At 42.4% G+C, this 23592-nt stretch overlaps 1 protein-coding gene across 21 annotated transcripts in view; it reads left to right on the forward strand.

Annotated features, from left to right (window-relative positions):
* DOCK9 (dedicator of cytokinesis 9) overlaps positions 1-23592 on the forward strand; it is a 290615-nt gene that overhangs the window by 246316 nt on the left and 20707 nt on the right. For 11 of the 21 annotated variants that reach the window (XM_058744064.1, XM_058744100.1, XM_058744121.1 and 8 more), the window contains exons 39-45: positions 1235-1350; positions 7357-7494; positions 7611-7793; positions 9375-9488; positions 9583-9798; positions 11515-11572; positions 14013-14119. In XM_058744064.1, the coding sequence (XP_058600047.1) occupies positions 1235-1350; positions 7357-7494; positions 7611-7793; positions 9375-9488; positions 9583-9798; positions 11515-11572; positions 14013-14119 (932 nt within the window). Of the gene's footprint in view, positions 1-1234; positions 1351-7356; positions 7495-7610; positions 7794-9374; positions 9489-9582; positions 9799-11514; positions 11573-12514; positions 12593-14012; positions 14120-23592 lie in introns of all 21 variants that reach the window. The other 10 variants (XM_058743962.1, XM_058744023.1, XM_058744043.1 and 7 more) reach the window with 1 other exon arrangement.

Below are 23592 nucleotides of genomic sequence, written 5' to 3' on the forward strand. Positions count from 1 at the left end.
CCCATTAATGGCCTCAAGAAAATTCTCTAGGTTTTCCGCACTTCATTTTCCTGATCTGTATACAAAATGTCCTCCTCTCTGGAGTATAAAGAAAATTACCTACATAGTAAGTGTTGATTTGCTTACGCTCCTGGGAGAAAGACATTACATGATGTTTTATTATAGTGCCATCTTTCTTTGTCATCTAGATCAGTCCTGTAACATCTTTGCACCCCTGTATGTATTTCTGCTAATGCATATCATTTCATAATGTAATATCTCAAATTGTATGTCAAGCTACATTTATGTCAGTACTAAATTGAAGTTTATAGCCACGTATAGTAGATATCAGTTTGTATTTAAATTAGGATTCTTCAAGTCCTTTCCTTTTCTTAAACGTTTCCTTCAGACATACTGGCTTTCATGCTTTTTGATAAAACAAGTAGAATACTATTAGCAGTGCAGTCAACTCTTGATTATCATGCCTAGTTCTTCACCTTAACGATTCAGCACTTACGTAGCATTCACCATGCGCCGGGCACTATTCTAAGAATTTCACAAATTGTAACCAACTTAATGCTCACTGCAACCCTTTGAGGTAGATACTATTATTGTCCCCGTTCTACAGGCCAGGACACAGAGGTATAAAGAGGCCGAATAACTTGCCCACGGTCACACAGCTAGCACGTGGCTGAGCTGGATTCAGGGACCAGCAGGCTGACCCTGGGCTCATTTTCTTAACCCCTGTGCTCCTCTGCTGCCTGTGTCCATGTGGGAAGCTTGGGAAGCCTCAGCCTCCTTCACCGCCCCTCCCGTCCCAGCAGCTCAGCCAAGTACTCGGTGGGTTGGCGCCCACTGTGGGCTAACTGTGCAACTTAAGGCAAGCTGTTTAGCCTTCCTCTGCCTCTGTCTCCTTATCTGCAGAAAGGGTTTAATAATGTACATACTTCATAGGGCCATTGAGGGATTAAATGAGCGAATACATGTAAAGTTCATAGAATGATTGCTGGCACGTGGCCAATGCAAAATAAATGGTTGCTGCCATTCTTTCCCTTCCGGAATCGTAGAGTCATAACCCAACAGATGCATTATTAATTACCTATCCCCTGCCCCACCACCGATGAAAAGAGCAAACAGGGAGACAAAGCCCCAAAGGAAGCCTTCCCTAAATAATCAAAAGTTGACTGCGTGATTGTATCGGGCCACCCCCCTCTCTGCAGCCCCCTGCAGTAACCTCATGTTGTAATTCACGCAGGCTATGGCCACTCAGACGCTGACGTCCTTCACCAGTCCCTACTTGAAGCCAACATTGCTACGGAGGTGTGCCTTACAGCTCTGGACACTCTGTCTCTGTTTACACTGGCATTTAAGGTTGGTATTGAACAGCTGTTCGTGGTCAGAGCTTTTACCTTGTAAATTCATTGTGCGTGTTTAATTGAACCGGCAAGAGCTTCCTATATTGTATTTTTTGTCTCAGCGACTGTTTTTGCCCCTGTAAAGAAACCATAAACCCTTACAATCCCTTAATGAAACCGTTCCGTAGCTAATGACTCGAATTCCCTGAAATAAAATAAAGCTTACCAGTCAGGGTGTGACAGAACCAGTTCCTGGAGGTGGTTACCTCTTGGCCAGAAGAAAGCATCCATCTGGGGAACACGGTTTGCTGTGCCCTCAAGGGTGATAATATGGGAACCTGATCAGACATTGCCACCCCTACCACCTTTGAACATATCCAAATGTAGCGGCAGTTAAAATAAGTACACACGCATTCACCTTTTACAGTTTTTAAAAATCTGTCAGTAACTTCAGTGATAGAAACGTTTCAAGGATAGACAATAAAAGGTGGTGTTTGTCTTATTTGTAGGTTTTAGCAAGTAACAGTCAAGTAGGTAGAGATGGTCTCTCAAGCCACTCGCTTGATTTTAGGAACTTAACACTTACCTAGTCTTGCTAAACGATTTCTTCCATTTCTAGCGTGGAAGGAGGAAATTGAATTAGTGTTAATATGCCACGAATACCAAAACAGTGTGTTTGTTTCCAAGGATATTTGGAAAATGCAGCCAGAGTCGTTCTCTGCTTTACTTATCTCTGCTTCTCATAAAGCGCATTACTTTATTAGGATAAAAATAGTTGCCCTGATATCATGTCACTTTATTATAATATACCTTTATTCTTCTTAGCAGCCACACCACTCGTGTCCCCACGAAATGTCATTACTAGGAACCCAGATGAGAGACCAGGAAATGCGGACTCTAATCGAATATGTGTGAGGACAGCAGTGTCTTATTACACGGAGCCTCCACTCCTGTGGCTCTCAGAGTGTGGTCCCCTGGGTGGCAGCAGCTGGAAACCCTGGGAGCATGTTAGAAAGGCAGGTTCTCAGGCCCTCACCTAGACTGGCTGAATCCGAAAGTCTCGGGGTGAGACCTGAATGCTACCACTTGAGAGCCTCTGCTCTACCAGAACCACGTTTGGAACCTCTTTCCATTTTCTTTTGAGTGTTTTTAGTTAAAAACTGTTGTCCAAATAGGCAATGACATGTTTAATGTGAGTGTTGGCCAGGGTATGCCTGTACCACTGCTAACTGAGAATCCTTAAGTTCGGAACAGTAGTTGGGACACGGCTTTTTGCCCTCTGCCTGGGCCCCACCGTGCCAACGAGCAGGAAAGCCTGGTGCTGTGTGGCCGGGGGTAAGGGCACATGCAGCAGAGGTGTGTCTGCGGGCACGTGAGAACAGTGACAGTTTCTTCACTGCACAGCCTACAGTCCATACTTAGCCCCCTTGAAAATGCTTGCCTCATATTAAAGAAGAGGTTTCATCAAAGTTCCCAGGTCTCCAGCGTCTGGCCACCAGGTAGGTTCTGCCCGATTCTTGAGAGAGAAACAACATCTGATGGTCCCTGCTTGTGACATTTATTGTCTGAATGTCTTTGGGAAAATTACCTCATGTCTCCAGACCTAAGATTTCTCATTTGTAAGGTTAGAAGAAAACGATCTGTCGCTCGTTGTTTGGTTAAAGTAGGATGGCCTTTGAAAGAATCTGCCACTTTGTGGATACAGACCAGGCTTTACCTCCCAGCTCCACCATTAGCCAGATTCTAAGCCTCGGCTGGGTCTGCTGGACATCTGGAAACCCTGGTTTCCTTACCTAGAACTTGGCAGTTATGCCTACTGTATCATGGATCGATAAGAAGTATCCCAAAACGTCTACCCTGTGTTCATGACTTCCTGGGCCCATGACAAAGGGTCTAACTCCTGAGACCCACAGAGAAGACTGAGCTTTAGTGCAGAGGTGGTCTCTGTCGAAGTCTACACGCCTGTGTGCAAAAACGTTTAATGCTCTGCACCCCCATTAGGAAGTGGAAAGATGGGCAGATGTTACGGCATTATTGGGTGCCATGCCACACTGCAGGCTTGCTGGTCTGGATTCGCAGGTTCATGAGGCCCCTGGCACGGCAGCCACTAGGATCTTCCTCTGCAGATATTTACTCAGCTGACTCACCATTTGGAGCGTATCAGAAAAATTAAATTCTTACACTGAGTTAACTGACATAATTGGAAAAAAATCATCTTCCACAGATACAGCACCATCGTTACTGAGTCTCTTAATTGACCGCATCTAATAAGTTGCCAAGGATAGTCAAGAAATCATATTCTTTTTTTTTTAAATTTTTTTAGTGTTTATCCATTTTTGAGAGAGAGAAAGAGTGTGAGCGCATGAGCGGGTGCGGGGCCAGAGAGAGGGAGATACAACAGCTCCAGGCTCCGAGCTGTCAGCACAGAGCCCTACTCGGGGCTCAAACTCTTGAACCGTGAGGTCATGACCTCAGCGGAAGTCTGACGCTTAACCAACTGAGCCACCCAGGCCCAAGAAATCGTAGTGTTAATGAAAGAAAATGTTTGAAAAGACTTAAACCCTTAATAATAACGTTGTTGTTGTTGTTATTAGTTTCCTGCTATTTATTGAATGAAATTCCTGCTATTTATTTATTTATTATTATTCTGTGCCTCAAGCATTAATCTTCACGTTAGCCTGCCCTGGTGGATCTTCTTATCACTCATTTCACAGATGAGGAGATTGAGACTGAGACAGGTTAAAAGATTTGCCCAAGATCACTGCACATTTGACCAGACGAAGTTCTTGTTCTCCATTAAGCCAGGCATGGCAGGGAGGTGGTGATAGGGGAGGGAAAGAGGGAGAAAGAGAGAAAAGCTAAGCTGAGTTATATCAAGGTAATTGAATGATCTCTCATGTAGAAAAAAAGAAGAGAATTACCAAATGCTTACCAGTTGCCGGTCCTGTGCTGGATGCTTTCACATGTGTTGTCTCATTTAATACATAAAAGGATGTGTTTTGTAAGCCAAGGTAGTTACATGCAGAAAAATAGTGTTCTTCTCTGGCTATTTCACAATGTCTATGATTAACACAACCCCAAGTCAATGCTGGCCTTTAATGATCTTTGATGATCTTTTTGATGGGTTTATAGATTTAATCTGATAATGTATTTTTAGCAATTCCACGTAGTGCCTTTTCTTGATTTGAGCTGCATGGGGAGAATCAGTATGCGATGTTGGAGGGCGCTTGGATCATTGGGTTCTTCTAGGAAGTTTCTGGTCTGGTTCACACAACCGTGAGCCTGGTCTGCAAGAACGCATGAAATCAGGTCACCTTAGTGATTGTTGAGCGTTTGCAACTGACACAGCTCTTCTCTAAACTGGATTTTTAAAGCAATGTCTAAATAAAACTAAACGCTGTATGCCTAGGAAAGGTACATCTATTTTAAATAACATGGTTTTAGACCTCTCACTTTGGTACCCAAGGTTTAAGTTTGTTTTTATCCTGTTTCTGGATCTTTAAAAATTTGATTTTGAGCGTTCGTTCTCTGAAAGGCTCATTCTGCCAAGGAGGACGCGTTACAACAGTCAAACCTGCATGCACATCCGACAGCTCCTGAGATTTATTTACAACCTATTCTCCACCTTGTTGCTAGAGAATAGCCGTGCCCTCCATATTGTTGCAACGTCTCATTTAATTTCCTGAATGAAATTCTCCTATTTTCAGGACAAGTCCATAGGGATAAAAAGGTGGACATGAGATACACTCTGTTGCTACCTGTGGTTACTTCTGAGTGGAAAAGTGAAGGGTGGTTCTGTTTTGCTTCCCACTTCCCAACCCCCGTCCTTTTTGAATGTTCAAACATTTTTTTTACATTTGTGTATATTACTTTCTAATTAGTGAAAAGAGACAGACATGCAGAGAGACCAAGAGAGGGAGAGAAGAAGATTGATTGGAAGTTGGCAGATGGCAGCTGGTACATGGGGTTGTGTCTGGGTTGAGAGGTCCTCTATCCCTTTACATGAGGGATTTTTTTATATTTTCGTGTGAGTGAGTTTTAACTGCATTCTTGCAATTGGGTTTTGAGACCAGAACCCACGAAGACTAAATCCTGAAAATAGGAACACACACCTTGACGAGAAAGTGCGAGGAAGGAAAATTTAACTCCAGGGGGAAGAACTTGGAGACAGGCCAGTTCCATCAGCAAGACTAGGCTCCTGGCGATTTTTGTCCACACTATCTCTTCTGGATATCCTCCCCCAAAGAGTGCTGAGAGGAGGAAAGCTTACATCCAGATCTGTGCAAACCTTAATCCAGCCATAAGTAGGGAGGATGGTGGGCCCTGGAAAAAGTAATGTTCACAGACAACAAGCCATGTGAGCAGTTCCCGGGACACTGGAACCACCCTTTCTTTTTTCCAGTTGGTAAACAGCTGCTCTTGGTTGAGAGTATATCATATTCAGTTAATTAAGTCATATTTTCTACTCATTAAATTGCTTCTCTTTCACATGATGGAATTCAGTACTGTGCTCAGTATTTCATGTTGTAAAGATCACTGTGGATTCCAGGTGTCCTACCAGCTGGGAGTACATCTGTGAGTCACTGGACCAACGAAAACAAAATTTATTCCTTGAGTAAAAATTTTTCTCCCCAAATAAGGTGAGGTCAATCTTAGAACTAACACCCCAGCCATAATTGGCTATTTAACAGAAATACTTGGACATAAGTTATCTCCAGTCATTTGGAAAAATTGTAAGATTGGTTTGAGACACTGGCCTCTTGACTTTTTTTATCATCATGTTTGCCTACTTGTCCCAAACACACACACCTTTGTGCAGACAGGCTTATCTGTACTTGAAGATGTAGCTCTTTAGTGTCACATACGTTAAGGCACAATGGTTGCATGCTGGCCTCTAGCTCGGTGACATCTATATCTACCTGTGTGTTCAGCAGTTGAGAGTTTTGAACAAAGTGTTCAATTAGTATGAATTTACTGCTGGTGTGAAAAGCCCTTGCAGAATGATGAGAGGTATGAATTGTGGCCCTGCTGTTTTGCTTTGTCAAGTAGAATCCATGATATTTAAAATCCTGCCGGCACCACTTACTGAGCCTGATCAAGGACGCATCAGACACTTTCTGTACTTGACTCACGTCTTTGCAGTGTCTGCGCAAGGTCAGTTCTAGGGCTGCCATTTACAGGTGGGAAGAGGAAGACTCAGTTTACCTGTGCAGATCCCTGCACATGATCAATGGGGCCTGATCAAAGCCTGTATGTTTTCCCACCTTACCAAGCTGTCTGGTTATTATTCATCACTTAACAGGGTCCCCTGAGAAGCCTGGAAAAAAACAAACTTACTTTTAGGGGACCTCACTTCAGTGGTTTTTTCCAGCCCACTAATCAGCCAAAACCTGTAATGGCACTTCTTTGTTGGAATTAAGATGTCACAAAGATTACCTCTGTATTGGTGGCTGATAAACAGTAAAAATAAGTAAATAAATAGAAGCCAAATCAGTACTGAGGAATAGTTGTCCTTTAAACCACGTTACGGTATGCTAGGAAGTTTTATGATTAGTCCCTCCCTTATTAGAAAAAAGCAGGGGCGCCTGGTTGGCTCAGTTGGTTAAGCGTCCGACTTCGGCTCAGGTCATGATCTCACAGTTCATGGGTTCAAGCCCCATGTCGGGCTCTGTGCTGACAGCTCTGCTTCGGATTCTGGTCTCCCTCTCTCTCTGTCATTTCCCTGCTCGTGTTCTTTCTCTCTCTCTCTCTCTCTCTCTCTCTCTCAAAAATAAACATTAAAAACATTTAATTAAAAGAGAAAAAAGAAAAAAAGCAGACTCTCCAAAGCATGAATTTGTTGTAGGCTTATTTGTATCACAAGAGGATTCTGTGTTTTCCTAGAGATTCATGGCAGAGTTTGTTTAAATTGTAAGTTGTCTTAGTACCTAGAAAATTGAACCTTTGAGTCTGAAAATTGTGTGCAACCTAGCTGAGGTGTCCAGTGGGTCTCACTAACCAAGCTGTCCTTCTATGTTTTAAGAACCAGCTCCTGGCCGACCACGGACATAATCCTCTCATGAAAAAAGTTTTTGACGTCTACCTGTGTTTTCTTCAAAAACATCAGTCTGAAACGGCTTTGAAAAATGTCTTCACTGCCTTAAGGTCATTCATTTATAAGGTGAGCTGCTTCCCCGGGGGATGTCCTCGTCGATGACCATACTTGTCTGCCTTGCACCTGGTGTTGAAGGGAGCACTGATCACCAGGTGGGCCTCGCTCTCTGCTGTTCCCCCCAGTTTCCCTCGACGTTCTATGAAGGGAGGGCCGACATGTGTGCTGCTCTGTGCTACGAGATCCTGAAATGCTGCAACTCCAAGCTGAGCTCCATCAGAACCGAGGCCTCCCAGCTGCTGTACTTCCTCATGAGGAACAACTTCGACTACACTGGAAAGAAGTCCTTTGTCCGGACGCATTTGCAAGTGCGTGTAGTTTCACTTTTCAACGCGGGTGTACCCTATGGGGTTCTGTTTTAGCAGGAAGATTTTGTCGTGCTTACCGATAGACCTCAGTGTAAGCACAACAAGGTATGGCCTTGCAATGGAAAATTGGAAAGTCACGTTCACTGGTTTGGTTTGTTTCATTCTCCACATTGTAAGATTTGGGCCCAGAATGTGTTTCTGTCGGTAAAGGGACATTTGAAAATTGACTCGGTATTGGACCGACTGAAATTCCATTGAATCACAATCTATTAGAATCTACGTGAGGATGCCCAATAGCGAACATCTTAGCTGAAAAACATAGAAAGTCCATAGTGGTTCTTTTCTGTCTTCCATCTACTGACATACCTACCATCCCTCCAGAGTTAACACGTCTCAGATGCTCTGCTCTAGGAACCGTGCAAGATATGGAAAAGTCTTAAGTATTTTTATAGACTCCCTTTTTCTACAAAATCATGTAGGAGTGCCTTTTCTATCTCTGTTTATTCCTTTTTTAAGTAAATACTTATTGTTTGCAAACTACATGCTAGAATTCACAGATACAACCATGAACCAAACAACCCTCCCCTGGCCCTCATGGAGTGTACAGTCCACTGGAAGACAGACCCCATTGTCGGTGCGCTGTCCCCAGTGCCGTGATAGAGGAACTTGAGTGCACCACGGAGGGGAGGGGCATCTGGCCGGGGCAGGGAGGCTTCTCAGAAGATGGGAAGGAGCAACAGAGGTTAGCACATCTAGAGGGTGAGCATGTGTCAGGCCATGGATGCACCAGGGGAAGGGCCTATCCAGGGAGCTGGACGACGTCCTCATGGTGAATTAAGAATACGGGTGAGAGCAAGTCAAGAAGACATCATTGCATATTTGGAGGGATCACCTGCACCTAGAGCTGACAATGGATCAGGGGAGTCGAGGGCTCAGCTGGAGAGACTTTGGGGAAACCTTGGTCAAATCCAGGCCAGAGAGGATGGTGCCCTAGACTAGGCATGGTAAGGTTAGAAGAAGAGCATGAGTTCACAGTGCTTAGAGACTGATTGTGAAGGAATGGAGGGGATGGTGAAGGAAAAGGAGGGAATAAGGATGACACCCGTTTTTTTACTTTGTATAACTGGGTAAAGGCAGAGCACTTCACAGACCCCAGTAAAGACAGGTGCTCCCCCCCCCCTGCATAGTTAATATGTAAATGTTTTAATAAAAAAATATAAAGGACAGTCCACTTATTGAATATTTAGTGTGTATAAGCTCAAACCAGTAACTGATGGGGTAAGTGATAAGGTCTCCCTTTTTATTAGAGAAAGCGAGTAACTATCCAAGTGATAAGGTCTTATCTGATTCTCGTGCCTAGGTCCTCCTGATTAGCATTTTGCTGTGCAAACAAAATACTTAAGGATAGCAAAGTCACCTTCTGGAATGATTCTTGGAAGGGGAAAAAGATGACTCAGGCATTGTTTCCTGCACTGAAATGATCTGTGCTCAAAACTTTGCACATCCTAACTGAAGACAAGAGCCAAGTTTAGGGAGTCATTTGAAGGTGAAATGATCTGTTCACATTTGTGTGTCCCTAAGGTCATTATTTCTGTCAGCCAGCTGATAGCAGACGTTGTTGGGATAGGGGGAACCAGATTCCAGCAGTCCTTGTCCATCATCAACAACTGTGCCAACAGTGACAGGCTCATCAAGGTGGGTGGCCCCCAAGACTGCCTCATCATCTGGTGTGTATGCGGACAGGCAGAACACAGCTGAACCCGTGTGTCCTTCTTCCACCTTGCTTTAGCACACCACCTTCTCCTCGGACGTGAAGGACTTGACCAAAAGGATCCGCACAGTTCTGATGGCCACCGCCCAAATGAAGGAGCACGAGAATGACCCAGAGATGCTGGTAGACCTCCAGTACAGTCTGGCCAAGTCCTATGCCAGCACTCCCGAGCTCAGGAAGACGTGGCTGGACAGCATGGCCAGGATCCACGTCAAAAATGGGGATCTCTCTGAGGTAGTCCTGCAAGCCTCTCAATCTCAGATTTTGGGAGAAACTAGTTATGTCTCATTCGCTAGAAGAAGCCAATTTTAATGGGGCACCTGTGTCTCTCAGTCGGTCAAGCATCTGACTTCGGCTCAGGTCACGATTTCACAATTCATGAATTCAAACCCCACATCAGGCTTTCTGCTGTCAGCGCAGAGCCTGCTTCAGATCCTCTACCCCACCCCACCCCTGCACCCCCTCCCCGCTCACTCAAAAATAAATAAACATTAAAAAAAAAAGAAAAGAAACCAATTTTAAGAAAATATCCCAGTAATTAAAGAAGTGATACTTCATAGTCTTCTAAGCATCTCGGTAGTTTACAGCACGGTAGAGGCATGTTCCTGCCACAAGAGAGCATTTTCTGAAAGCTCTTAGCACCTATGTTCACATAGATGGCCTGCTGATTCCAGTGTGTTCAGCTCCTGCATCGAAACTTCTGTCTAGTCCTAAAATCCAGCTCTTTTATGATGAAGTTTAATTTTCCTGTTCTTAAAACAATGATAGGACATTGCTGTTTCCTTTTTGAGGTGGTCTGTTGTCTGTGGATGTGGTAGGTGTGAGAGCACTACCCTTGTACAGAGGGGCCACGTTTCCCTAAGTAGACAGAGTGGCAGCAGGGAGCTAGGTGCGCAGGCCCCGGGGACAGACCGAATCTCACGTCCAACTCTCACTAAGTCTGTGACATTGAGTCCATTGTTAACCCCTCTGGGTCTCCATGACATCGTCTGTAAAAGGGGCAAAATCAAAGAAAACAGTAGGCTGTATGGCAGGTTCTTTGTTCCCCCAAAAACTGTGTTTACGATTTGTGCCTAAGACATTTAGGTATGATCAACAGTATTACCAAAGAAGCATGCTTTTACTTTTAAACTTCTGTTAATTGTCTAAATTAGTAAAATTATGTTCTACATCTGAAAGTTTCATGTAGCTATTTTTATGTATTGATTATTCAAGAAGTCCATTCTGTTTGACCATAAATTTATTCTGAACTATATTTTAGCTGTGATAACAGTGAATTACGTATTACTGGTAGGAGTGATTTTTCTGTCATTCTGACAAGAACCAGGGGTTCAGGCATCAGAATCAGGTTCATTTCCAACAGCTATTTGTGATTTTTTTTTTTTTATCACACTGTGGCAACTTAGTAAAAAAAAAAAAAAAAAAGAGATTATTTTTATTTTTCTTTCATTTTAAGGTGTTCATAATGTTATCTAACATTAACATTAATTATAACATTAAGTTATAATTTTGGTTTATAATTCTATGTCGGGAAGTAGTTACTACATTTTCTTAAGTTGAGAGAAAAATATATTAGCTGCTGAAATATGAGAACTTCTCCCAGAATCTAGGAAGACACACACCTTTTCTTCAAATGGGCCTCTTTTTACCTTAAGAGAAATGATGCAGGAATTTTCAATAGTATAAGAAAAAATGCTTTTTTTATCTTTTATGTTAAAATTCAGTAATTCAAAATAGAAATGAGACTTAGTATATTTACTACCATTTGTCTCAATTTGCAATTTGTTTCAAAATTTCATTTTATGTGAAGTGTTCCACCTTTTTCAAAAGGTAAGATGTCAGCCATTAGAACCCTAGTTCCCTTGAGACCTATTGTAAGTACGTGCAGTCATTAGATTCCTGTCCGTGAGCATTATGACATGATTCTGAAGCATGTGTCTTTTATTGTAGGCAGCGATGTGTTATGTCCATGTCACAGCCCTGGTGGCAGAATATCTCACGCGGAAAGGTAAGGAATGATTCCTGTGTTTTGTGAAATGAATACAGAACTGTACAAAGCAGCAAAGACAAGTGAGAGCCGTTCAGAAAGATCGGGAGGTGGGAGGTTTGGATATGTGTGTGTGTGTGTGTGTGTCTGTGTGTCTGTGTGTGTGTGTGTCTGTGTGTCTGTACGCTATATTCATTATTTTATTCACATTTGCTTGGCTTGGTAGGCACAGCAGAAATGCTAGTATCAAAAACAAAACTGTATGGCATGTTATTGTATAACCTTTAACTAATGGCTCTGTCTTGCAAAAAACTAGTTAATGAGCTTTGCATCTGGGTGTCCTTGACTGGCCAATCTCAAGCTGAGATTTATTTTCCCTTAAGATTCCCACTGGAACTGTTTATCAATCAAATGGCAATTGTAACAGGAGATTATTTGACAGTGTTTTCTGGAACCGCGGCCCAGTTGGCTTTACTATGTGGGAAGGCAGCCTTGCTGGCTAGAAACCTCGCCTCCCCAGGGAAGGAGGAGAAGGCAGGAGCGTGTGGGTGCTGCTCATTTGTGCATTATGTGTTTGTTCCCAGATGAGCAGGCCATGAATTCGTTCACAGGTTCTTTTGGTTAAACACCAGTCGTTCATTTCCAGTTTGAAATCAAGAACACCAAGGTTTCTAGAAAAGCTGGTCACGTGTGCCTGTGTCCTAGAGCACAGCAGCACCAGATCTGGCCAACAAGAAGTACATTTACAAAGTGAGAAATGATATAAAGTCATGTGCCAAGGCCAGGGAATTTCTGTATTTCTGGGACAGCTGGCTGTTTGGAATGGAATTTAAGGGAGTCTAGGCTTATCCTACATCAGAGCCCAAACGAGAAAGAAATTAAAGAAGGGCTCCATATTCTCTTGCTACTAGCATGATTTCCTGTTGAGACCTTTTGTCAGGTAACACATTTCCTCGTGTTTAGAAGCAGACATAGCCCTCCGTCCGGAGCTGCCCCTCTTCCCCTACAGCCACAGCACCTGCCAGAGGAGGCGCCGGGGAGGTGAGCCTGAGGGTGGGCCCGGCCCCCAGGGCCCCCGCTGCCCCATCCACATGACACTTAGAGGTGTGGGGGTTTTCTCTTGCAACGCTGCATGGATAGGCTCGGCTCTCCTTCCCTCCCTTCCTTTCCTCTCCGGTTTCCATGGCAATCTCTTCCTGTGCAAGGACTGGAGGCACTTGGGCCACCCTTGTAGTTGTCCCCCTGGAGCTGAGGTGCATATTTAAACGTATTCTCTACTGGAAACCTGGGTGGTTGGCTTCTGTAGTTTTGCTTTCTGTACATTAACATAGCCTCAAGCTCCTAGATTAATGCTTGCCATAGTGGAAGCTTTTGTCTCCAAAGAATAAGAGCAAGTCTCCAGTGGGACAGTGGCAGAGACCTCAGACAACCCGTGAATGGCTCCGAAACCCTGACCATCGTGTCGCAGAAAAATACCTGACGTCACAATCTACTCTTTTGGGACTTGATTTCAAAATACTCTATACTCCTCTTTTTTCTGAATTAGGGGAGGTCTCCATTCAAGTTTTGACTTCTGTTTTGTTTTATTGTAAAGTGATCTCAAAATAGAGTGGCAAAGACATTTGAGGTCCTTTCTGTACTTGATCACCTTTGCCCAGCTGGCATTGTCCAACTGACACAGAACTTTTCCCCAGTGACTCCCAAGTTGAGTGAAGGCCCCAAATGGGCCATTATCGCTTGAGGCCTTTATCCTTATCCCGGTTGTTTATCCCAGCTCCAGCCTTCTACCATCTCCCCCAGAGAATCTGAGCGCACAGGCCCCTGAAGCATTCATGCTGTACGGGCTCCTGCTCTTCTGTTTTGGGGAAGAAAGAAGGCCTCTCCTTACCCCTCGGGCAGCAGATATGGAACCAGCTAAGACAAGCTCTCCACTCATGGCTGCAGCTCTTGAGTTACATCTTGGTAGAATGCTTTGTGAAAGAGAAGAGCGAGTTCTAATCTGAGTTCTGGGTTACCCCCAGCCAGAGTTGGGGAGGTGACAGCTTGAAGGAAACAGTCCTTTTTGAGTCCTGTGTTTCGCTTTGATTGGCTTTGGCTTTATTTTTCTTGGTATCTGAGCATGGTCCATCTTACCAAATCAAATTAAAGTTACTTTTTTAACTATTAATTGGATCCAATACGTGTTTCCATTTATTTACGGTTTGTTTAAGGATTACATATATTTTAATAAAGGTGGGTGAAAAATTAAAATGAGCAAAGAATTGAGGGAGGTGAGGTGAACTATGAGGAAGCAGATGAAAAGTACCCAGTGGCTCCCTGTGAGAATGGGAGCCTGAGACATAAGAGGTTTCAAAGTCAGTCGTGTCATTCAGCACAGAAACGTGGCAGGCGGGGAGAGCCCTCCAGGTCCAACCAATTGCAGGCCAGTGACCAGCTCTCTCCCCTGCTGTCTCCATTCTAGGCATGTTTAGACAAGGATGCACAGCTTTCAGGGTCATTACCCCAAACATAGACGAGGAGGCCTCCATGATGGAAGATGTCGGAATGCAGGACGTCCATTTCAACGAGGTGAGCGCCTTGGCGAGCGTGGGCTTGTTGGGTCATGGAGTGTCTCAGGGCTGGCTGTGCTCTGCACACGAGGGTTTTCTCTGGGCAGCTGCTGGCTGCACACTTCGCTCTGACCAAAATAATGCTCCAGACGGCTGACACAGAGCAGCGAAAGCTACGCCATCCCCCTGTCTAGGATTTCCTCCTTGTCTCTGGAAAGAGCTTGAGCAGCTCATTTAGGAGGGAAGTGAAGCCGAGAGCTCAAACAGTTGTGGTAATAGGTGCAGTATTCTGACCAGAAGGTTTCTCATTCTTTCCAGCCATTAATTTCTCCAGTTGATGGGTTTTATTGCTATTTTAATCTGACTTTTATTAGCACCACACTCTGCCCAACTGAACTAACCGGCCACTCTGACTTTTAAATCAGTGTCTCCGACACTGACCTCTCCCCCATGTCCACAGACACTCAAAGCCATGAGAGGCCAGACTGGGCTCCAGGGCAGAGCAGACCTGGTTCCCTGCCTCCACTGGAGTGCCTTAGTCCAGATTCTTCTCACCATTAGTAAAGAAGACCACCCCGTCCTACCCCCAATAGAGATCAGAAAGTTTGACCTAAGATCATCATGGCAATTTCTGTAATTTTCTTGCCAAAACAGGATCACCTTGCAGCCACTTATCTGGAACCAGAAAGCTTTGAAATAAAGCTAGGAATTTGAACAAATGCCAGTTGTCTGCTTATGTTCCCTGAATTTCCTCTTTGATCAATGTCTGCCAGAAAGGTTTTTCATGTGTGCCCGCCTCTCCTCAGCTCAGGACAGAATGAAACAGTCAAGGGAAAGCTAGTTGATCCTGCCTGTTTTTTAAATAAAGAAAAATAAAATTGTCTGTTTCTTCATGTAGAGAGAAAGAACAGAGAAAGAAAGAAATACATTCTTCCTCTGTTGTATTTGTTTTTATGATGTGGAGGTCCTACGATTAATATTATGACTTTTAATCGTGTTCTTGCCCAGTAAGTAGAGCCATGATCAGACATCCTCAGTGACATTAACCAGGACATGTTAGCAGATCACACTTTGAGTCAGTTCTCAAAGTGTGGTTGAGGGAACCCCGGACCTTTTAGGAAGTCTTTGAGGTCCTTCCTTTTCCAACTGGATGTGTGTGTGAGGCTGGACTTTCTTTGTATACATCGTCCAGAACAGCATATTGAACAGATTGAAAGCAGAAGCAAATATGAGAATTCAGGTTTCTCCTATGACATCAGATGTTAAAGAGAGTTGCAAAAACGTAAAATAGTGCTACTTTTTCCTCTAATTTTTTTTGGGGGGGAGGGGTGAAATTTTTTTCATAAAAAATGTTATTTTTTCATTAACATAGAATAGGTTTATTATTTTAATTAAATAAACCTTTTAGCATTTTCCAGTTTCCAGTCCCTATAATATATGTAAATATTGACAGATAACACCCATATACATAAAAGTTCTCAGTAATTTTTAAGGAATTCTCAATAATTTCAGTGATATATAAAGGGGTCTTAAGCCCCCAGAGTTTAAGAACCACTGTCCTAAATTGGTCTCAAATGAACCTCTCAATTAAAAAGTAAGCATGAAAAAGAAAGATAATATATTGAATGCATTTCACATGTAAATATTAAAATAACTTTAACCACAATAAAGTTTTCTGAGTAGCCCGAAGGATTAAAAAAAAAAAAAAAAACAGCAACAACAAAAAAAAAGGCCAGTTATTACATGGCATTAATAGTTCAGCTGCCTCTCTACCTTGAAATGCCTGGACAAAAGGTAATTTTTAATTTTTGCTCTGAAGTGTGCGACCTGTCACTGAGGTAATAAGGCTTGCACGCTCTTGGCTTTGAACTCCTCCTTCAAGGTGTTTGGGTTCTTCTCTGAGAAGAGGCTTGAATGTATTGTCTCCTTGCAGAAAGCACCCTTGTCCCCCGTGCCTAAACAGACCTCTGGAGTCCAGCATTTTGTTTAGAATTTGGTAAGGAAAGCAACTATGCCACGAACAACTAAGGAGTTGAAAGTAAACAGTTCTCAGTAACCTGTCCCGCGGGGATGATAAATGAAGCTCAGGTCAGCCCATCTGACTAAGTATCAGGCTGGAGTAGTCACTGCCAGCGAGGGAATCAGCCTAGGAAATCACATGCAGGCTTTCCTGAGGAAATTTGTGAATGGCATCCAGTCTGATAACTAAACATGTGAGGGGGTAACTTTATCAATTATTTCCAGAATATGGATTTTCCACCCTGTCCTTGAAGCATAAAGTTGGTAAATATTTAACAAGGTCCATAGTACGTGACGATCTATAATGATTAGGGTATGACTTGGTGGGGTTATAAAGTCGTGTGCAACCCCTGCACATCAAGACTGAAACTAGCTGGGAGTTGAAAGAATAACATGTTCTGAACAAATTTTTTTTAATGTTTGTTTACTTGAGAGAGAGACAGAGAGACAGAGAGACAGAGCATGAGTGGGGGAGGGGCAGAAAGAGAGAGAGACACAGAATCGGAAGCAGGCTCCAGGCTCTGAGCTACCAGCACAGAGCCTGACGTGGGGCTTGAACTCACAAACTGAGAGATCATGACCTGAGCCGAAGCCGGAGGCTTTACTGACTGAGCCACCCAGGCACCCCAAGAATAATGTTCTAAAAGCCAGGAAAACAGAAGTTGCCACACACATTTTTGCTTTGGCTATCAGGACATTTCAAGAAAAAGAGAAAGTTGAACATTTCTCTCCCAGGAGTTTTGGGAAAAGCTGATGGGAATAGGGGTGTAACATATAGCTTAATAAAGATCATTGCCCTTTTAATCTGTGTTATTAGATGTACTTAAATGCCTCGTGCTCTCCTAGTAGGATTTTCTTGGAGCTGCATAAAAATACACAGTTCTCCTAGCAGCAGACCACAGATGGGTTTTTATTGATCGCAGTTCATCTTCCCGGACTCTGATCTAAAGAGCAGACTCCCTCCCAGCAGCTTTTGATTAGATAAAAAGAAACATCCCATCCTGTTTACAATTATGTTATGCAATTTGGAGTCCGTGCAGATTGAAGAATTCCGAGTCCCCTGTGATGTCAAAATTCCACACAGCCCGTGAAGTTTTGGGGATCCCTCATGCAGGATCCCATGAAGAAATAGGTATCATACTCAGGACATTGAAGAAAGGCTAATCAAGGGACTATTTTGAAAAGTTTGGACAGGGTATAGAGAAACCAGTAAGTAATATCTCAGTACCCTTGAGGTGAGCAACAGCCGGCTTACCACCCGACACTCTGTGGGCCAGGGGAGGAGAGAGAAACCACATGGAGGGGGCACCTGACAAATTTTAGGGGTGAGCTCAGTCCTGCACCCTGGCAGAGAGGGGCAAGTGCATAGCCACCCCATCCTCCCTCTCCTCCTGCCCTCTAGGCTTCTACTGAGCCTTCCATGTTCTGAACTCAGCCAGGAGCAGAGGACAGGGAGCCCAGCATGCAGGCCAGTGGTCTGGTGCTTTGACCTCCCAAAGCACAGAGCGAGGAAGGACAGGGCCAAGAGGGACTCTAGAAGGGGAAATAGAAAATACAGTTCATCCTGACCAGTTGCCCACTTGTTGAAATTTCTTTGTAACCCCAAAATCAATATCCGTGGAGGCACTTTTGTAGTCCTTCAGGTCATTGCAGTAGTGACTGGTGAACTTCACCCATACAACTTGTCTAATTGCTCTACCCTTGGCTCACACCAGGATGTATATGTCCCGCTTCATTTTGCAAATATTTACCGAGCTTCCTTGGCACTGAACAGGGTACTGGAGATAGCAGTGTGAGCAAGGTATGGTCCCTGCCCTGGGACACTGGACTGCGTGTGATGCTTTCTTCCCATTGAGGAGAAACACCAAAACCACAGTCCCTTACAGTCTCAGCTAGAAGTTGTCTGAGTTCTTTGTGACCTGGAAATTTCTAATTTTTAATTTATTTTATTTTTGGGACGGGGGAGGGAGAGAGAGAGGGCAGAGGAGAGGCAGAGAAAAGGAAGACAGAGAATCCCAAGCAGGCTCCACGCTGTCAGCACAGAGCCTGATGCAGGGCTCAAACTCCCGAACATTGAGATCGTGACCCGAACCAAAGTGAAGAGTTGGATGCTTAACTAAAATTAAGAGTCAGCTCGGTTGGCTGAGCCACTCAAGCTCCCCATGGAAATTTCTATATTTACATACATTGATTCATTCTATAAACTAGCTCTGTGCCATGTGTTAGCTTGAGGATGTATAACTGATGTACCTGCCTCAGAAGGCTTCACCTGGTACAGTGGCCCTCAAATTTTAGTGTGCTTAGTTAGAAATTACTTAGATTCCCAAGCTCCCCTGCTCTGCTAATCCCCATATTCGGTGGGTGGGTGTGGTGTCTGAAATCTGGTTTGGTTTTGGTTTGGGTTTTGGTTTTGGTTTGTTTATTTTGGGAATCTGTATTTTAACAAGCATCCCAAGTGATTATTCTGCTGTAAGGGATTCTCAACTGTAACTTGAGAAGAATAATATGGTGGAGATGTGAATTAAGCCATGAAGTATGCCATTGCTCAAGCCCAGTCACGCATTTACTTTCTTTCTAAATGGCAGATAATAGGGACAACATTTAGTTTCATAGGAATTATGATTAGATTAAATTAATGCCAGATGGAACAAGTGACATTTAAATGAAAACGTTTAAATATGCTGCACATACACAGGCTACTATAGGCTTTTTTGTGCACACACACCCCCATACACAGCATTAGTGTGCTAATTCCACAGACAGACAGGTCCTTGGTGACCTCAGTTGCATTGCTATGGCACACTTAAAAACGGAACTGGCTAATTACATTTTAAACAGCTGTCTCAGTGGCTTATGAGCTTAGGGTACTGAGATCTTCTTAAGGTCAGTCTAATAACATAAAAAGTGAGATTTCCAGATGCATTAAGTTCATTGAGGATTTTTTTTCCAACCAGTAATTACTTACACTTCTTTGCATGGATTGGCAATTTAGAAGATATATCTTGGCATTTAAATTTTAAGCGAGGTGATAAAACCATTAGGCTTTCTGTATAACCACCTTTCAAGGTCATCACTGTCCAGCCATTGTCTGGATTAGCTCTGGTTTTCAGGTGCTGTGATTGCTGAGAATCCTAAGTAAATTAATACATGGAATTATATTGAGACTATTACTCATATATGTCCCAGTGTTTAATTACTATGACATCATAGTTTCTACGACTCTACAATTTTGTATTGACATATGGTCTCTCAAAATGAACTATCTATGATTACTGGTTCTTTCTTTTCTTTTTTTTTTTTTTTTCTTACTGGTTATTCCTACTCAAAATACTATGTCTATAAATGTCTATAAATGTCTAGGTATTTGTAGACTTGACATTGGCTTGAATAATTTACCTGACTAAATTAAACTTTGATGTTCAGTAATCCACACTCTATTTTAATGAGAGGACTTATCTTTTTTTTATAGAAGCCATTTTTAGTTTGTTTTTGAGTAAAATCTATACAGACTTTGCTTTTATAGTACATATCACCATTTCTTTGTAATAATAACTGATATCAGAGTGATAAACTACAGATCTGCCTCCTGAATCAGAAAAAAAAGATAAAATAACATCCAGTAGCATATAAAAAATTGATGGCATGTTATTTTCTTTTTTTTTTAAATTTTTTTAAATGTTTATTTATTTCTGAGACAGAAACAGAGCATGAGTGGGGGAGGTGCGGAGAGAGAGGGAGACACAGAATCCGAAGCAGGCTCCAGGCTCCGAGCTGTCAGCACAGAGCCCGACGTGGGGCTGGAACTCACAAACTGTGAGATCATGACCTGAGCCGAAGTTAGACGCTCAACCAACTGAGCCACCCAGGCGCCCCAATGGCATGTTATTTTCTAATTGCCGGTTGCCATCAGATTGTGATACTTACTTCAATTATTTACTAAGCTCTATTCACTTTATCAAATGTTCCCATTTTCCAACCATTCTAGAGAGTTTCCCTGGTTGAAGTCCATCTTTTTTAACCAAATATGACAGATTTTTCCATCATTAACTCAGCTGTCCATTGATACGCTGCTTGAATTCAGGTTTCATCGTTATTAAATTTTCTGTATGTTTCCAGTTTGACTAAACAGGAGTAAGAACAGTATTCAAATCTTAGTCTCCCAGTCTGGGGAATTTGGTACAGGAGATTACCCAAAAACTCTATTGTGCAACTCTAATGCACAAGGGGAAGAGAGGGAGTTAGAACCTTTTCTGATTTCTTCTTTGTCTATAGCTGTTACTATGTAGTAACATAGTACTACATACTAGTGCTAGTACCGTAGTTACTAGACAATATTTAATGTTTGCAGTTAAAAGACTTGCAACAAAAGTTTGAGGCAACTGGTATACCTCTTTATAAGCACCGGCTCAGAGTTTCATCACACTGATGACAGTTTTACGATTGGTATGTTGTAAACATGACAGAAGAGGTAAATGTCTTGCTTTAAAGATTTTTTTTTTTTTTTAAGTCTGACATTACTTTCCGGTAAATTGATTCACAACTACTTTAAATGTATTTATTTTCTGTGGGTCTGTTAACTGTTGGCATTAGGCCTGAAGTGAAACATTAGACTACTAGTGAAAACCATAGGTCCTACCTTTCATTTACAGTATAATAGAGGATACAAACATGTGTAAAGGCAACTGGCCTTAAGAGATATATTAGCAAATTTAATCTAGCAATATAGAAACAAGAAAAATAAAGCATGACCAAGTGGGCTTTGCCCTAGGATTGCACTGTGGACTCAACATTGGAAAACCAATCAATATAATTCACTATATTAACAGAATAAATAAAGAAAATTGTATGATCATCTCAATAGATGTGGATAAATCATTTGAAAAAATTCAACATCCATTCATGGTCTAAAAAGAAACAACAAAACTAAGAAGAGAAAAGAACTTCCTCAACCTAAAAAGGATTATCTACAGGACACCTGGGTGGCTCAGTCGGTTAAGCAGCCAACTTCAGCTCAGGTCATGATCTCACAGTCCATGGGTTTGAGCCCCACTTCAGGCTCTGTCCTGACAGCTCAGAGCCGGGGGCCTGCTTTGGATTCTGTGTCTCCCTCTCTCTCTCTGCCCCTCCCCAGCTCGCGCTCTGTCCCTGTCTCTCTCAAAAATAAAAATAAAAAAGATTATCTACAAAAATCCGGCAGCTAACATTATACTTAGTGGTGAAAGACTGAGTGCTTTTCCCTAAAATTGGAAACAAAACAAGAATATCTGCTTTTGCAACACTCCTATTCAACATCGTGCTGGATGTCCTAGCCAGTGCAATAAGGCAAGAAAAAGAAATAAAACTGCCTGTATTCATATTAGATACGGTTGTCTTTGTGACAGAGAAAATCCCAAAGAATTTACCAAAAAAATTACTAACATTGGGTTTAACAAGATAACAGGATACAAAATCAATATTCAAAAAGCATTCAACCTTTTTCACGTTTAGAGATTCTTATACCATGGTTTCACCTATCAGTGATTGTTTTATATTATTCCTAGGGTGCTGGATGACTTTAAATCTTACTCAGTAAAGCACTTTCCTTGAAAGAAACCCTCAAAATTAAAAAACATTACTATTTATAATGACATCAAAAACTTAGATATAAATCTATATAGGTTTCTATGCTAAACACTACAAAACAGTGATGAAAAAAATGAAAGACCTAAATATATGGAGTGGAAGATTCCATATTGTTAAGGTATCAATTCTCCCTAAACTGATTTATGGATTCAGAGCAGTTCTGATCAAACTCCCATCTGGAGTTTTGGTAGAAATTAACAAAGTGGATTCAAAATGTATATGGAAAAGCAAAGGAAGAGACTAGCCACAACAGTTTTGAAAAAATTCGATGAGTCATACTATCTGACTTTTAAGGTTACTATAAATTAGCATTAGTTCTCAATTGGGATCATTTTGTCCCCATCTCCTGGGGGACTTATGGTAATTTGTAGCTAGAAACGTTTTTAATGTCACATTTAGGAGAAAGGGGGAAAGGAGAGGGTACTGCTACTGGCATCTAGTAGGTAGAGGCTTTGGATGTTGCCATAGATTCTGTAGTGCACAGGACAGACCCCCAGAACAAGGAATTGTGTGGCTCAAAATATCATTACTGTCACTGTGGAGACACCCTTCTCTAAAGCTGTAGTAGTAATCAAAACTGTGGTATTGAATGGCACAAGGATGGACACCTCTATCAATGGAACAAAATAGGGAAACCAGAAATAGATTCACACACATACGGTTCAGTTGACTTTTGATAAGGATTCAAAGGCAATTCAATGAAGAAAGGATAGTCTTCATCAAATGGTGTTGGAACAATAGGACATTTGTATAAAAAAATTGATCCGTACTTTATACTATATTCAGAAATTACTTCATGGATCATAAACTTACATGTGAAACTATTAAACTTCTGGAAGAAAACATAGGAGAAAATCTTTACCAACTTGTGTTAGAAATTTCTTCAATATAATATGTCACAATCCAGAAAAGAATAACTTGCTACATTGAACTTCATCAGAATTAGAAACCTCTGCTCTTCAAAAGACACTGATCAGAAATTCCAGACACAAACTACAGATTGGGAGAAAAGTACAGACATGTCTGGTAAAGGACTTTTATGCAAAATATGTAAAGAACTCTCAAAAGTCAATAATAATAACCCAGTGGAAAAATGAGTCAAAGATTTGAATAGACACTTTGCCAAAGCTATACAGATGACAGATAAGCACATGAAAATTTGCTCAACATCATTCATGAAACCCCACTCAAATGGGCTTAAATAATAAAGATCAAGTAAATTGTCTTCCATTAGGAAATTACAGAGAGATTGACAGCAATCGATGCAAATGTTTTACAGAGTTATCTATGACATAGTTGTTTTGGGAGGGAGGGGGAGCTCTCCACTGTGTTACTAAGGCAGACGGGCCCCTGGTTGGCCATGAAATGGATGTCAGCCCCTGTCATGTTCCCTGCCGCCTCTCCTGTCTGGGCTGGTGAGAAAACTTCTCTCACTTCAGTCCTAAGATTCACCCTGATTGGTCTGTTTAGGTTCCATGTCCACTTTGGAAACAGTGTGGCCAAGAGGTGCCTGGGTGTCTGAGTCGGTTAAGTGTTCGACTTCGGCTCAGGTCATGATCTCACTGTCACTGAGTTCGAGCCCCACGTCAGGCTCTGTGCTGACAGCTCAGAGCCTGGAGCCTGCTTCAAATTCTGTGTCTCCCTCTCTCTACCCTACCCTACTCTCTCTCTCTCTCTCTCAGAAATAAACATTAAAAAAATATATTTAAAATGAAACAGTGTGGCCAGGAAGTAGATTTATGCTGATTAGTTTACACCTGAGCCACATGCCCCAGCCCTTGTGTCATGGCAAGTGTTAGCTTCCTTCAAAGTTCAAGGACTTTAATAGAGGTGGGCTGACTACCCAAACTC

Source organism: Neofelis nebulosa, chromosome 1, assembly GCF_028018385.1.
Source record: "Neofelis nebulosa isolate mNeoNeb1 chromosome 1, mNeoNeb1.pri, whole genome shotgun sequence".
NCBI lineage: Eukaryota > Metazoa > Chordata > Mammalia > Carnivora > Felidae > Neofelis > Neofelis nebulosa.